The sequence below is a fragment of the Centruroides vittatus genome, unplaced genomic scaffold (assembly GCF_030686945.1).
Source record: "Centruroides vittatus isolate TY-2023 unplaced genomic scaffold, ASM3068694v2 contig_460, whole genome shotgun sequence".
NCBI classification, from domain to species: domain Eukaryota; kingdom Metazoa; phylum Arthropoda; class Arachnida; order Scorpiones; family Buthidae; genus Centruroides; species Centruroides vittatus.
The window spans coordinates 1,610,826-1,628,146 of record NW_027122256.1 but is presented as its reverse complement, the minus strand read 5'-3'; the positions used below and the strand labels follow the sequence as shown (position 1 = coordinate 1,628,146).

Below are 17,321 nucleotides of genomic sequence, written 5' to 3'. Positions count from 1 at the left end.
CAACAGTTTGCTGCCGAGACGCGAATTTGCTCGCAGCGCTGATGGTGAGTGCGAGTTCGTTTTTTCCCCTCTCCTTTAGCGTTAAGGTAACTGCGTTCTCTTCCACGGTCGGACCGATTACCGGTAATTATTTAGCGCGGAACTCATAAATCATCCTCGATAATACCGGTCCAGCTGGACTGTTCTAAACACGCAATGTCTAGGTCCGCATCTCAACAAACCTGGACGAACCTTGAGTTTTGCGGCGTGGTACACGTCAACACAATCACCTCCCCTCTCGCCCGCACCATCCCCCTTCTTCTCCGGTAGACAGATTGCTCTTGCTTTATGCGGTCAGGCCTAAAGGTGATCTTAAGCTAAACGTCTGCCTTGACACTTAACACTGGTAGGCGCCTCGCTCCGAGGAGGCTCCCATCCGATAGACTATTACTTTAGATAGGAAATAATCTTCTAACTTACCCCTTCTTTTATATAATGTTTGTGTAATCATTTCCTTTAAAATTTCACTCTTAAAACTTCTCGTAAAGTATCCATTGACTTATTTGGAGAGCTTACAGAGTTACACAAACAAACAAAACGGTTAGTTTTTTAATTATCTACTTTATAAAGTACTAACATAAAAAAACTGCGAATTGCCAACTACCACAGATGCTCGGTAGAAAACAGTGCAACAATTGTTCGAAAGAATGTCGTTACTCGTTCCTTTATTAAAGTCATAACTACCATATACGTAAAGAAGTAACATTATATCTCCCTGTAAACGTTACTAACACAGACAGAATTTAAAAAGCATTTTTATTTTCCTAACAGTTTTCTGAAGTAAGACCGACTGCTATAAACATATATGCTTCAGTTCGGATTACTACATTTTACAACTCCTACTGATTTATATGCACGGCTGTTACTCGAGTCAATATTCTCAGATTCGGTTTTCCATTCATCCGAGCCTCCAATATCGGATTCTCCATTTTCCTTTTATAATTTTTCTCTTCCAAATTTCCATAATTCGAAACCAGTAACAAAATTATAGTTGAATTTTAACCGATGACCTACTTGTCTCCTATCGTGTGTATAAACATTTTGGTCACGTAACTCCACTAATTAGATACCTAAAGAGTAAAAATTGGGGCTATTTTATAAACAGACCTTGTATATCAAGGTGAACAGTACGATGAACACTACTAAAATTTTAATACTTTCGGCTTTGTTTAAAATACATTTGTTTACATTTACGATGTAAAGGAATTAAAGATTTACGTTTTTTTTTCTTTTTCTTCGCTGTTTTTTCTCTTCGAACGACGAGTGAAAAAGAATTTGAAACAAAACCTTTTCTATTTTGTTAGAGACGTGTCTCTGCTAGTGCTGCCTCCTTGTGGCAGCTGGAAACTCCAGACACCCATCAACTTGCGGAGGTATTCTGTATCATATTTTATGACTGGCAGACTAGTTTTTCTTCCCCCATTTTGTGTTATGCTTCCGCCGGAAGTACGGATTTAAGCGAATTCTTTGATCAAATTACGCAAATTTCTCGATCCATTTAATTCAAATAGAGAGATTTATGTTAGAAGACGATCCGTATTAAGTTAATTGTAAAGAACGATAACAACGACATCATGGGAACGAATTGATAACATTACCGAGGAGAGTCGAAGAGCCTCTAGGGTCCGAGCCATAAACCATTCTTCCCTTATCCGTAATAGAACTAGGAGACAACACCCCCGAGATGCCGGTTGTCATCGGCTTATAACTCTTCGTTTCCTCGTGCTTATAGCAGCGTCTTGAAGAGTGGCACTTTTGGCAGAGTTCTTGAACCGAGACCTGTCTGGCGCCCGAAGTTTGTAACCTAAGACATTGGGCGATGTGTTCGGCCCGTCATACTGTCTCCTGATTCCCCTCCCACCCGCAGCGCCATGCGGGACTTAGAAGGCATCTTCGTACTCATCACTTTTTTCGGTCGATCTAAAGGAATATTTCGGATTCTCGTTCATTCGAAAATATGAAGTAGGTACGGCTTTACCTGATAACTTTCTCTAATTCTGCTACTTTACTTTCTCTCTCTCTTTCAGAGATCAATTTTCCTTTCTAATTTTGAAAGGTATTTTTTAACCCGATATTCATTATTTTTAGAGAAAATTTAATTGTGAATTTGATGAATATAATAAAACTTTTACAGTTTTGCTATTTTAAATAGGTTTTTTTTTCCATATAATTAACATAACTGTGAATGTCTACAATGACATTCATAAACGAAATTTACTTTATGATTAACTTTCAATAATTAAAATAAAAATTATTTATTGTAATTTTTCAAAATGTCAATATTATGGATTCATACTTGATTAGTTATAACATATGTTCTGATAAAATTATCATGTTAGCCCACACAGAAACTATATGCCGTTTATTAATAGCCTAATTCAGCTTACTGTCAAGATAAATGTAATATTATATCTTAATTTCGTATATTCGTCAAATCTCTAGAAAAGATCTTTCTGGCTGAATTATGTCAACGAAGACTTCATTACCTTAAATTCTCGCAACCCGAAACATCGGTGATGACCGAAGAGAGACAAGAATCGCTGATCCATGACTCGAGATCGAGTTACTCTTCTTTGTCGACAGTTACTCAATTAAAACTATGGCTCTAGTTTTTACTTTATATTATATAAATACGAAAATGGCAACAATATAAAAAATATGCCGAGTTTCGTAATGCTTATTTCGTTTCTAAACTGGCAAATTATGTATCATTATCCACTTATAAACTCCATATAAGAGTTTAACCGATGACATTACAGTAAACGTCGTTATAATAATTTATGTATAAGCAAATAAATTCGCTTCTAAAATAGGAAATCTCGTGCTAAACATATTTACAGGAACTAAAGCTTCCTGTTTCTATTACAATATATTTTGTTTTCGGTTATATAAGTTTAAACGAGGCCTAAATACATTTAAACTATTGTCGTTATTTGCTTTTCATTATTTCAGAAAACTTATTAATTGGTATTATCTAAATTAAACGGGATGACTTATTTTTATGTAGCAAAAGAAAGGAAGCTACTTGAATTCATGTTTATTAATTAACCACGAAATGGATAAAGTGCAATTTCTTAAAAGTTTGATTTAAAAGGAAATATTTTTCATATTTATTTAAGTAATAGTACAATTTTGAAGTTAAACAAGTTGTCCGGAGCAGCCGCGTAATAAAAATAATCATATTTAATTTAATCGAATCTCTCGGCTCGGTCTTCCATTGCCAACACTGGAGTATTTCGTCACATAATGATCACGCTTTGTCATGATCTTTGCAGTCAATACTCGAGTTAAAATGCGTGAACTGTGTCTGAAAACAGGTTAAAGAACATCTACTAAATGATGGACGCGTGACGCCTGCTCTACACGAAAGAACGTGACTCCCACCCTCCGGGAAAGATAACTTGGGTCTAAGGTCAGTTGGACCTATATTTCACTGAAGTCTGGTCATAATTCCATTCCAGCTGAAGACATATCAGCCAATCTATTCTTCATCTTAGACCTAAATTTGTTTCAGAAATCTTACATCGTAAATTATAACAACGTACTGTACAATGACATAAGGAACGGCTTTCGATTTATAGAAGATCAGAAAATTTCCAATGTCGTGAAAATAAGACTCGTTCCGAAAAATTCAGTTAGGATCTTAAAATTGTATTTATTCTGATATTTATTTTTTAAAATGTTTAAATAAAATTTCATATCCAGAACAAGCTAGGCTGCTACGCCCTTTTTAAGAGTAGTCAGTACGAAGTACTGGCTTTCCCCTCTTCCCCGTAGCGAGGTGTTTAGCGTATTTGTTTTGTAACGTCGAGTTGAGAAATGATGGAACAGGTACGGCTGGCTTGTAATTGTGGTGTCATCCCCTGTTTCCCCTCGAACTCCAGGTGCCCTCTCGTCTTAACCATTACTCCGTGCCAACTTGTACTTATGGACCTTCTCCTGGCATGGTGTTAACTCCTTGGGCTGGATTTGGGCGGATATTTGCGTGCACGACTGCCAACTGACACCCAGTTCCGCCACTACAGGTGATGTATTATTGAAAACCACAAGTTACACTGTCTAATAGATGCTTGAACAAACAGTGTGATGGGATAATACGAGTGCCTCTAAGTTGAGATCTCTCTCGGAATTGGCCTGGGCTCAAGGAGTGTCCTTTGGTATGCCATCACGTGACAGGAAAATTAGTGGATCCGAGCGTCGAAACTATAGTTAGTGTCATTCCTTTACGGACGTATCACAGCATTGGACTGCAATGCCCAGTGGTATTTCGCCAGTGACGTCAGCAAAAGTTTTTTCTACTAGAATTGAATGATGGCACTTGTTAAGTTAGCATTGATAATATCAATGTGTATGTGTGGAGGAGAATAGAAGAAAATAAGATCACTTTTACGACATTTTAACGATCGTAAGTTATATTTATGATGACATGGAGCAACATGTGTCAGGTTACGACACTCTCACTGTAGATGCTTTTAGAGTTTAAGAGAGTTTGGCACAAGAGCCAATCTGGAAATTAAACGAATGGTAATTTTTATTTAGTTATCGATTTTTCAATAAATTCCTACTCTCTTCGACCAAAAATTCTCCAAGTTATTCCAATCTTCTCTTCATATTTTGTATCTGCAGAGAAAAGTAAAACGTAATAATCACCCTCAAACTGAAGCTTTACGCAACGGTTCCCCAGACTGTATCAATCGACCTAGACTGTGTACATAGTTGTTTTATAAGTCCGTGCCTTGTTATTAAGGTGTCCAGCTGCAGGTACCAACGTTAATTATACGGCAGGCTGAGTGACGAGGAAGTGGCCTCTGGGCCCTTTTGATCTCCCTTGTGCTATAAACCCTCCCCAATTAAATCGAGAGATGGTTTGAGTCACCTGCGCCCCTTACCCCGTACACATCCGGTTCGTACAAATTTGTGATTTATTTCTACAATCCTGTAATTTCCATAGTAATATCAAGTGAGTCGATAAGTTAGCGTTAAGACTCTCCCCTAGTTTGTTTATAGTGTATACAAGTGGCCTCAAATACCCCTTAGCATCGAATGAAGACGTGTTGGAGATGCTTAAGATACTCCCTAAAACGTTATACTTTTTTATCCAAAGAAATTTTAGACGATGTTGAAAAGCAAGAAGCTTTGAGAAAATCAACATTAATCATGTAAACTTCATCAGATTTTTAAGAGAGGCGCGCTTTTGGAAATTAGTAAATTATGGGAACTCACATTCGTTTCCAAGCAACAATGAAAAAAGTAGATAAGAATCTGATGTTTAGCGATAATATTTGCACTTACACCTATAATTAACATTAGGCCCTCGGGTTCAAAATTATCGAAGACTCGGAGGCTTAAACTAAGTTCTGGTCTTCATTTAAATAAAACTTTCTTTCCAGTAAGTCGACATTGAATTTTCTAAAATACGTATAAAGAATCACAAAAATATTTTATCTTCCTCTTCCTGCTAACCCTTTATACTTTATAGATCTATCGCACGGATTCCATTTGTGTTCGGTATTCATAAATTATCTAAACCTAAAAATTGTGGAAAAAAAAAAAGAAAAAACTGTACTTTGGACGAATCGATTTAAAGGAGTAAAAAGAATCTAAATAGAAATTTTCAGGATAATCATTCATCGCTTAGTTAAGTTTTCTTGAAAAGCGAAGATAATTCCTGTCGATTAGCAAAGCAATAAGAGAAAACCTTAATGGATTGCAAAGGAGAATCGTTCGTTCGAGTGACTTCCCTCCAGCAGATTTTAGTTATTTCACCCCTCGGATTCTCATTTCTCCCCCTTTACTCAAAGGTTTATCATCAAAGATAGGTGCTTCTTTAACATTTTCTTTCTTCTCGTAAACCATCAACCCTTGCCGATCACCTAGGCACATTATAAAACCGTAGAAGTTTTTTTTTACCTCGGGGTTAGACCACTTTTCTGACCAACACGCAATCCTCTTTCAAATGTTTGTTGATGAATCAATGACCGCTTGCAATGTTTCTTTTTTTTAAATATATTTTTACTTAAACTTCTCTTTGCTTATTGTATAGATTTATTTTTCAATTTACTTTAAAACTAATTACATAAATTATTGTAATTTAGAAATTGATATTACATAGTTTAACTTGGATGAAAAATTTTTTTATGGTTAGGTAATTTTAAATTAAATTTACTTTTTATATTTTAAAAATAAACCTGTAGTTAAACGTAATTTTATAATTTAGTAGGGAGTAGGTTTTGTTTCTTTTTCCCTCATAGTATAATTTAAGATAATCTATAATATCAGGAATAAAATAAGTTTGATTCTAAATCTATTTTAAAAGAAAAAATATGATGTTTAATGGCCTAGATTTAAAACTATAAAGAAATTCCCTTTTTAGTTTTATTTAAAAGAAAGAAAAAGACTGTACTATCACATATGTATAGGCTATAGGCTCTATATACAGTACAAATAAAAAATCTGATATATAAATGCTGTTTATTCCAGAATTATTTCTCGCTATTTTTAATAATAGACTATGTATTACATAAGATAAATTTCTTATATTTTTTAAGATCTAAATACTTTTATTAATATCTAAATAAAGATACAATAAGCGTTGAAATAACTCTCGCCCGTCTTCGTTGTGAAAACATAATAAAGTTTAATAACATTTAATAAATATGGGCTTTGACATTTTGAAGAAAATATTCAATTGTAATATATTCAAAATTTAATTTGACTGAGAAATACCTGGTTTCTTTTCATAGTTTTTATATAACAGATACCTATTAAAGTTTCTAAAGCTGCGCACAGTCTTTTTACAGTTTTATACAATTATTTTACATTAATAATATTAAGTTACTCTAATTAAACACTAAAAATTAGCTTATTTAAATTGATTTATATTGCATTATTTCTTTTGTGATCTCATATGTTAAGTTTATTCGAAAGGTAATAGAATTTTCCCTCTTTGTTCTCTTTACACAGAAATCTATTGAATTAATCGTTGGAGAACATTGTTTCGGAAATGTCATATGTTGAACGATAATACCTTACCACGAATCAAATACAGTATAATATACTCCATCCACGTATGTTATATACAGTAGGCCTATAAACTGACTTAAAGAAGAAAGTACGAATGGGATAAGATAAAGTTATTTACTATTAGACCTCTTCTTATACGGCTTAAAACCATTACAAATCATTTTTTATTGAAATTCAGTCGCACTTCATTTGCTTTTAATTTATATCCTTCAAAACAGTATGAATTTAAATTCAAACCAATATAAATTTCATAAATCGGAAATTAGTGTTTTAGTTTTTCAATAATCTAATCGCTAGCATATCTATAATAAATAAATTACGGTGAAAATTCAATTAAGAAGCCGTTATCCGCTGGTGATGGCGAAGAGGATAAAGGAAATTAAGAAAGGAATTAAGTTTATATTATTTTGTTTCGAGATCAAGGAAAAATAACTAAAATTAAGACATCTGTAGGCCTAAAGGGATGTAGTTTTCTCAATTCATTAATGGTATAAAGAGTAATAAAAGTTTTTTTAAAAAAATGCATAATTCTAACAAAACAAGAATTGTATCCTATGCATAAGAATCTCATAAATTGTTTTATTATTTTTTTTCTTTTAATATTTTTTATAACTATTGTGTAAGTTCATTCATTATTAGAGGACAATAAAAATTTTTTTTTCGTTCGACTTATAATCGTTAATGATAATGTTTAGTGTATTATTGTTTTGATCTTTTATCTTGGTCTACCTCATTCTATAGATTTTTCTGTTGGCCTAATAATAATTGGATACGATTGCTTTTAGGAAGTTATTCGTAATTAAATTAATTTGTAATGTTTTTTGTTGTAAAAGACCAATTCAATTCTTGTTACAGTTAAAGCAAATTCTTCAGAATTAAATTAGATTTTTTAAATTACGAATCGCTATTAATAATACCAGAAAAGGAAAGATCTGCCGCAGACGTTGTTTTGTTTCGGATAGTATTTTTCACCAAGATATTTCAGTTTTTGGTTACGGATATGGACGTCGCCATATACCAACAAGAGGAGACAATGTCCTCCTCTGCAAAAATCTGAGTTTTTAATATTTTAATATGGAAATTAATCGATGCGAAGTAAAAGAAAAAAAAGTAATTTCTGTAAACCACTTATTGGCTACTGTTCTCTATAAAAAAATCGTACCGATTCCAGGTTATAGAAGTAACAAAATTAACATCTTTACTTGATAAATTTAAAATTGTAAGAAATGTAGTTTTATTATTTCTTTTATTTAACCTTAATTTTTATCGAATAAATATATGTAAAGAAGCAGCAGTCGTTCGATTATGAGCTTGATTTGGCCCATGGCAACATTTTAATGAGGACGTAGCTATAAATTCAGCAGGCCTATAAACAATAACACGCATACTTATTTAAAATTTTTGATGTTTTTCTTTCAGTCTGTATTTCGGCTATTTTCCTGTATAAAATATCATTTTTCTAGGCAAAATGAATAAATACCTAAACCATTGTTCAAAATAAAAAGAATTGATAATTATAACACTGAAAAACTGTATTTACTCTTCAATCTTAATCGTTTTCTCAATTTATAAAAGTGCAATTTGATACAAGCTGAATTCCGGATGCAATAATTTTATCAGAAAAAAGTTGATAAATGTTCTTTAAGCTACTCTTGCTTCAGGCCATTAAATTCAGTGTCAATAACTAAGCATATTAAAGGTTATAGCAAATGACGTGACAGGAAACGAGTTCCAACCCTCCCAAAACGGAAACTGAGGGACACAAAACAATCGCTTCTCGTGGATAAAAGCAGGGTATAAGTTTAGTTCTGGAAGATCTATTCGTTTTATTAGAGCTGTAAAATAATGAAAAGCGCTCTCGGTAACTGCACCCCTTATTTAAGCATGTGTTTATTGAATTTTAAGATGTTCTACAGCTTAATTTACTAATAAAGATTAACATCTCGATTACAATTCATACCGAGGGGGAAAAAAAGTATACATATAGACCTATATGATCGATGGGTTAATTATAAATTTGAGTATTAAAAAACGAAAACAGTAATATTTTTTTGCGTTATTTTACTATAAAAATTTAAAACATTTATATAAACTACACGAATGTTCTGTAAACACATTCGAGTGAAATAAACACGCAGCCTGATAGAGTAAAGGACGAGCGTGCTTCCAAGCCAATTTTGTATAGTTTATTTACACAAGAAGGTTAAAAAGATAACACAGATAATAATAATAAAAAAAACTGTGAAATATGATCATGACTTCGAGTATCTATAATATTTTTTCACCAATTTAAAATAAATAAAATTTGAATTGAATCATATCTCAGCAATGTTCTATTTCTCATTCTTTTTTTCATTATTTAATACGCACAGAAGACATATTTTTTCGTAGATAAATATTACTAAAGATATCCAATTGTGTAACTAGTAATATCTTGAAAATTTGCTAGAGATATATCAAACAGTTATCAGAAACAAAATAAAAAAAGGCATTAGGAACAAATACAGTAATGTGATTGTATGGCTCAGTACCATCCATCAGAGTCGGAGTCAATGGAGCTTTGGGAGTGTTCAGTCACATCATGTTATCCGCAACAAGACGAGCGATTGGCTTGCAAATAGAAGCTGCGTCCAATAGATTTTGATGGAAGACAGAACAGGACATGGTGTTTTAAGGAATTGAAGTTCTCACGAAAATCATAGTAATATTTGCACGTAATCCATCGCCATTTCTTTAAATGAGATGTAAACGTTCTGTTTTAAAGTTATTACCAAAGACATTTTTATCCGGCTCTTTTATTTTCCATTTACATTCTAAATGAGAAAATGCTATAGTTGGAGAGTTTGAAATGATCGAATTACTGTATTCATCATACAAAAAACAATACAAATCCATGTGGCCAGTGGCTCACATGTTTTGTCATCTCTTTCAATAGAACCCCAAGAGAGATACGAATCTTCTAACGAACCGTTGGATCCAGACCACTGGTTGTGGCTTATCATAGTATTGATGGATAAAACCAAGGAACAATAGCAGCCAGGCGAGTCGTATGTCAATTGAAAGATATAAATCACCTTCTGCATTTTATCAATGTATCTGCTTGATGATGTCACAAAAGGAAGAAAGTCCGTTTTATTCTTCTATTTTGTAAATTTGCGCGAGTTGGTTTGTTTTCTCTATTTCTGTTTGCAAACAATTTATGCAGGAAAATAAATCATCGTGAGATTTAGCAATCGCAGATTTTTCTCTCGATGTATTAAATAAGAAAATTGATCATATTTTGATTTTGGACAGGGTTTAAAACAGTTTTCTCTGAAATTGCCTCCTAAGTGACCCTTTAATCAATATATTTTCTAATTGCCTTAGCAAAGTTTAAAAGAATAACGTACTTTATATTTATTATTATACATTCACGATACTTAAAATTATATAAGTCTTATTTATTTACTTATTACTATTGTCTGATAGTTACAGTGTATTCCTGACTTATGTGATTTCCAATACTTTTTTTTTTTTTGCACTTAAAACTAATTTTCTCTTTCTGGGACGATAAGAAACACCGGTTTAAAGTAACTTTAAAGTACATATCTAAAATTTATACTCGAAATTAACTTTTAAATAATAAAGAACTTGTATTGTATCGTCATTTAAAATATAAAATGATAGTGTATCTAACTTAAAAATTTGTCATTTAATATTAAAATAGCATTTATTAAACGTAAATAAAGTATGATTTTGGAAATATTCTCTCGTATCTTGCGTATATATTACATTAATGCATCGTATCAGTGAGAAAGAGGCATGGATTTCCTAAATCTTTTCGCAGATTGCCATCGTTTACATCCGAAAAATATTAATTATTTTTAATAAACTTTTTAAATACTGTAGTATCCTAACAATAAAATTTGCAATAATTTCAATTTATTATATTCAAATATAATCAACTAAATCACAGAATTTTTATTTTAAATGATTTTGAATTATAGTATATAATACGCCTGTTTCTATTACAATTTACTGGTAATGTATTACGTATGTTTCTTGAAAAGAAAAGAAATTGTGTTATCCACAAGTAAAGGTATTTTGACGATTGCATGATACTTATTAGAACTTTAGATGATATTATTGTTCTGTTGCTATATGACCTTGATGGGGAATATTCATTTTTATAATGAAGTCTGAAGCAACGGTCTCAAGAAACCATAGGGTCGATTAAGGTGCAGGAGTCCCATTGCTAACGGGTTTTAATTGTCACTCTCACCAAATGGTGGGCCTTCAACCATGAAGCCTCCAGGCATTCGCCTATTGGACCATTCACTTTCGAACGTTTTGCGTGAGAACTTTGCTAGATTTAACTTTTTCTCTACGTGACTTCTACCGTCTGGTCACTGTCCTTCCATTCGACATGCGAATTTTAAATACTTAATTATCGAAATTAATAATTATTATAACTTTTTATACAAATATTTTCAATTCGAGTTGAAAATATGCTGAAACAACTTTTTAAACGTGAAAAATTTATATTAGAATTTAAATTATCACAGTTTTTTTTTCATCTTCTATCTTTTTACTGTTACTTGTTTAAGGTTAAATGATGCGAGCTTATTTGTTATATATATATATATAAAAGTCATTTTAATTAATATTTTATGTATTTTACATACTCGTAACTTGTATACATTATAGCCTATACGGCTCATTATCCATTTCTGCTTTCGTTACAAGATAATAATACACTATAAACAAGTAGATACTATTACGAATTTAGTTATTTCTTCCGTTATTAAAAACTTTACGGATTTTTTTCTTTGAATAGAGTCGGTAATAATTTAGCAGGTTGTCTATTAATGAAGGATGTCACGCCCAGTTGCTTCCGGTCAGATTAATTGCTGTTGTCCAAGTTCGTTGAAAGTAGATTTATGTTAATTATGGGGTGGAGTTGTCCGTGGGAAAGGATTCGCAAACAGGAAAGTCTCAGAAAATTTCGTGGAGGATCAACTTCTTAGAATAAAAAAAACTTGGATTCAGAGATTCCCTTATCCCCCAAATACTTAGACCCAACTACATCCTATTCAAAAGCATTGTAAAAATCTTTATTTACAGACGGCTCTTTAAAATCGACCAAAACTAATTTATTGATTGTTGTTAAGGGCAGGTCGAGTTCTACACGAACGGTTATTACTTTTTAATAAAGTGCATAGAATCAGTCTACCGGTTTCGGTTGAATGATGCAACGCCAGTTAAAACTGTTAATTAGGAAGCCTAGATCCCTTCGTTATGCCTTGTTTGCTGTTAGATGCCCTTTAGGAGTGATTCTTGCACATCACCTGCAGAACTCAATTTTCCTAAGTTTTTTCGTGTACTAAATACTGCAATTTTTTATTGGGTTTCAATTAATGCATTATTTATTATCTAAGAAGCATTTAAGAGGGGTTTTTTTTCCTTATTTTGATTCAAATAACACCACTAGAACTATTTAAATCTCATGTTTGAATTTTTATTTATGTGATTTGTATATTTACATCATTAATGTCTACACAGTTTTTTTTTTAAATTTGACAATAGGAATAGGGTATGTCAACCGAAAATCAAAATAAAGTCACGCAATCTTTCTGAATATTCTATCGATATTTCTTTTTTTCGTAACTATAATCAGAATACAGATTAAAAACTTGCTCTTCCCATGATGATTTCCATTTGAAAATATTTTTATATATAAGAATTCAAGACCTTTCAGTCCTCCCTATTATTACGATACTGATGTTTTAAAAATCATTAAAGTTTCGGAAAATTAAACTTAATTTCTCCAATTATTATATTTTATAAACTTATTATCAAATGAAAATGTAAGATAATATTTAAAAAAAATAGGTAATTTTTTTGGTTTTTGATTCTTGATAAAGAAAAAGAGAATTATTTATAAAGATATTCAGAAGAACACGAAACAAGTGGGCAAGAATTCAAAACTTTTCTACAGTATTTATTTTGAATCACGTTATCGTCAAAACTTTCTTTCCTAATGCTTAAGTTATTTTATTCATTTTTTTTTTTTTTTAAATTCTAAATGATCTATTTGCATTCAGTATTTTTAAAAATTATTTATAGATTAACAGTAGGCTATATATATTTTTTCGTTTAAATATATGCATAAATGTTTAATCGTTTAACGTATTGTAAATTTACATTTTTTTTTTATTTGATTCGTTTGTATTTTCAATTATGTTTTTGTAATTAAAGTTCAAGCTGTCTGTACGTTCGAATTCAAATGAATTGTGCGGCATTTTGTACAATTCATAGTATCTAATGCCGTATCGTATTTCGTTGGGATAATTTGAACATCGCTTTTCGGAAAGAATGGACCATGTGCATGCATGTGCGGAGTTCATTCTGCCATGAACACCTCATGGCTCACTGAGACAAAGGTATATACTTCTCCTGACCCACTACAAGCGTGTCAGGAGGGTTAATATCTATTCTTCCCCTTGACTGTCACGAAATCGTTGTGGTTTCAATGGTGAGGCAGGAAGCAACGTATGTCTCTGGAATACGGAATGACGTTTCGATAGCTATTTGTTCACCTGACCTTCGCTATCTCCCCGATTGTGAGTGGTATTAAGACAGTTGTCGCCGGTTGCTGTTGCCGAAGGCTATCTGGTCGTTTTATGCACTCCTATTAATAACGACAATTCTTATCGTGACAGAGACGGTTGCAAATGAGATACAATGCGTTACTAGCTTATTTCTACTTAAGGGTGTAACTAAGTGCAGTGGCTCGATGTTAAATACCATTTAAAAGTCTTTTTTGTTAAAGCGTTTCGGTTAATTAGATGTGTTCATCTTTCTACCATAAGAATGGTGGTTTAATAATCAATACAATCGATTCATTTAGTAGCATTGTTGGACGCCCATTCACGAAAAACGAGATTTTCGTGGATCATAAACAATTTCCTTATTGGATTCTTTAATAAAGAAACAGATTTATGAGTTATATAGTCCTATAGCAAACATCGTTAAATATATGATACTAGTTGTGAGCAGGAAAGGGTGAAGAACAATTTATCTTTTTTTCCCTCCTCCTCCGAAAATGCCAGAGTTGAGAGGAGGTGGATTCAACGAACTAACGTATTTATGACCCGTTTTGTATGGCGATTAAATGTATCTTATAATACTGCAACGAGATATGTTCGTACAATTAAGCCGTTATCTTCAACTTTTTAGGGCGGGGATTAAAGAAATATAGAGAGTTCACTTCATCTTTAGTGGGGTATGTAATATTAGTGTCAAATGATGTCTTTGTTTTTTATTACATCCATTCATTTAATCTCAAAAATTACTTCAGAAAAAGAATTTAGTAATTATAAGTTAAATAACGCGTTTATAACGCTAGCTTATAAAGATGTTACTTTTTTTCCTGTTATTCATTTAGATGTTCACTTCGTTTAAGTCAAAAATTTGATAGATGTCCTGTTATGAGAAAAATACGGCCCACTTAACCCGTGCGATGCGGATGAAAAGCAGATTTCCAAACAATGCTTGAAGTCATTAAGACATATTACCTGTGGAGTCAATAGTAATCGACTTTGCCGTATTCCATCATATTGAAGGTAGTTGCTGTCAATAGCAGCACGCTAGCTATCAGATTTTCTATGTTAGAATGCAAAGAGAGTTGTTTTATATTCATTTTTTTTCTAACAAAGACTTTGTGACCTTCCTAACAAATACGCGATCGTTTACGTTATAAGTTATCTTAAATTATTCTTTTAACGAAATTATAGAATGCTTTATCACCATAAAAGATAGAAATAGTGTCTAAAATGTTTGTTTTTACGAATGTAAATGCGATAATGAACCTGTAAATCAGTTTTATTACTTGTAAAAATGAGTATAGTTAGAAATATATCATCTATTTAAAATGAGTGTAATGAAAATTTTTTCCTTGTTACAAGTCGCTATTATATATGTTAAGAATCTCTTTAATGGCTATTCTTATATTTTCCAAAAAGGGTAAGTTCCTTTACAAATGTGAAACGCGGAAACTTCCAATGAATGGCTTGGAGTTAACAACAGAGTCGAAATTTCCGTCTAACTGGTAAGGCGACAACTAAGTAATATTTGTGGCGTCATTGTCGTATTCAGCCAGGCATGTCCTGAATAAGTGGGTTATTAATTAAACTAGTTATCTCCAGCACGACACCGTGTCCTTCATTTGTCATTAGACACGTGAAAAGGCGTGGTTTACGACTATTTCTTACGACGCCAATTCATTTAATTTTCGAAACATACTTAAAAGAATTCATTAATAAATTTTCGTATAAGGTGCTTAATAGTGTTATGAATTCATCAAATGATTTTCTTTTTCAGGTAAATCGTCCATTGACAATGAAAAAGGAAGGAATTCAAACTCGCAATCGTAAACTATCTTCGAAGAGCAAGAAAAAGAAGGGATGCGGGATCGCTATCCCAGAGTGTATAAAACCGCTCGATAAACCGTTTTCCAGCTTCACGCCTACCGGACAATTAGCATCATCAATGTCCTCGATGTCGTCGATGTCTGTTACCGTTAATCATTACATGCATCAAGGCAACATGCCCATATCCATGGCAGGTTCGTTTGTAACATCGCCACCAATGCACATGAATACCGCACCCGGATTATCCACATTACCACTTCCATCCGGAGGACCTTTGCAACTAGGTACCGGTGGTCTCGGACTCGCCACTTCCAACAGTATGGTAGGTGCCATGGCCTGACTGATGCCGGAAAGATTGCATCACTTAACATGATGCGATTGTGATTAATAAAGCTAACGACTTGTAAGTGGTGGTAAAATAAACTTGTGAATGAATGTAACGGACTCCTGCAAAACTGAACAATGCGGGTCTCTTTCTTCCTACCACCGGCAACATATACTGACGATGCCATTTGTACATCCTCCTCCGTATTAATTTCTTCTAATCGAAGACATTTCGTGTTGTATGTGCATCAAATCTTCGTAGGTCTGGAAACTGACGACAATAGCAAATTTAGCATCGTCTTCCTCACACTTCAAACTTTTTGATTTTTTTTTTTTTTTTTTGTTTTTGTGAATATGACCGTTTATGGAAAAGGGGATTCTTTCGCTCTATAATTCATGCTTTAACTGAATTTTTCAAAAAAGTGAACTCGCATCTCTCAGTGCCAAAATCAAAGAGGGACTTTTTCATTTTAGTCTATCGATTGACATTACAACGAGACGGGCTGGACTCGCCCAAAAAAAACTTAACCTTTACGTCGACGGGTGCCGGTCAGAACCTCATACAAAATATTCATTCATTCTTACTATTTTTCCTTCTCGAAATGGAAGTGACAAAAAAGAAAAAAATAACAAAAATATAACAAAAAATCATCCGTAACGATGTAAGCGAAGACGATGGAGACGGAATAGCGTGTACATAACTATTACTACTGGTGTCGTAGAACTATTGTAAAAACTGTCCTCAGTCGTCCACGTTTCTATGTAGGCCTATAAATGCATGTCTTTAGTGTTCGATCGCTAATAACTGATTTTTCCCATTTCCCCATCTACGTGTCGGGCTGATGGTTTTCTTTTTTTGTTTTGTTATCTGGTCGCCCGCCAAGTGGACAGAGGAAAGCGGGATACAGGGACAGATCTCTCTACTTCGGAGACAGGGAAGGTGATTTTTCAAGATAAAAATACATCTAGAGGAACGCTCGCTTGGAATAGAGCTTTTGGATGCATGTTCTGCTTTTGTTTTCATGATTTTTCCATACTGTTCGTATGTGCGTTTGAATAATATATAGTGAGAAAACGAGATTTCATTCAAGGCACGGGTGTAAATAATGTTCACAGCACGGAAATAAAATCATGTAGAAGGATTGTCTCCCAGTTTTTGCAGAATTGTTTGATTCTACTCTTTAAAAGAAAAACCCTCAGTTCAACTTTTTAATTGCTTAAATTATTTCATTTCAAAATTAAACAAATTTCCAAAAATTATTTTATTTGAAGTTTGTTTTATTTACAAGATATTAAAAAAAAAGTATTCAAAAATGTAACTTAATTAACCAACCAATGAATAAATATGTATATTTTTCCCTTGGTAATATTTCTCACAAGTAAATGTTATTTTTTTTAAATTTATCGTTTAATTAAAAAAATTCCGAGTATAAATTAATAATAAATTTAAGATTCAACTCATATAGTCTACTATTACTGATACTCACAAGAAATTATTTATTGCTTTATAAAAATTTTAAAAAT

The 17,321-nt window shown here is 32.7% G+C and overlaps 1 protein-coding gene across 1 annotated transcript in view; it reads left to right on the top strand.

Annotated features, from left to right (window-relative positions):
- Positions 1-17,057, top strand: part of LOC136977528 (GATA-binding factor 2-like) — a 50,231-nt gene extending 33,174 nt beyond the window's left edge. Inside the window, 1 exon segment of the mRNA XM_067273023.1 lies at positions 15,424-17,057. Within this exon segment, the coding sequence (XP_067129124.1) occupies positions 15,424-15,813 (390 nt within the window). The 3' untranslated portion in view covers positions 15,814-17,057.
- Positions 17,058-17,321: the final 264 nt, after the last annotated feature.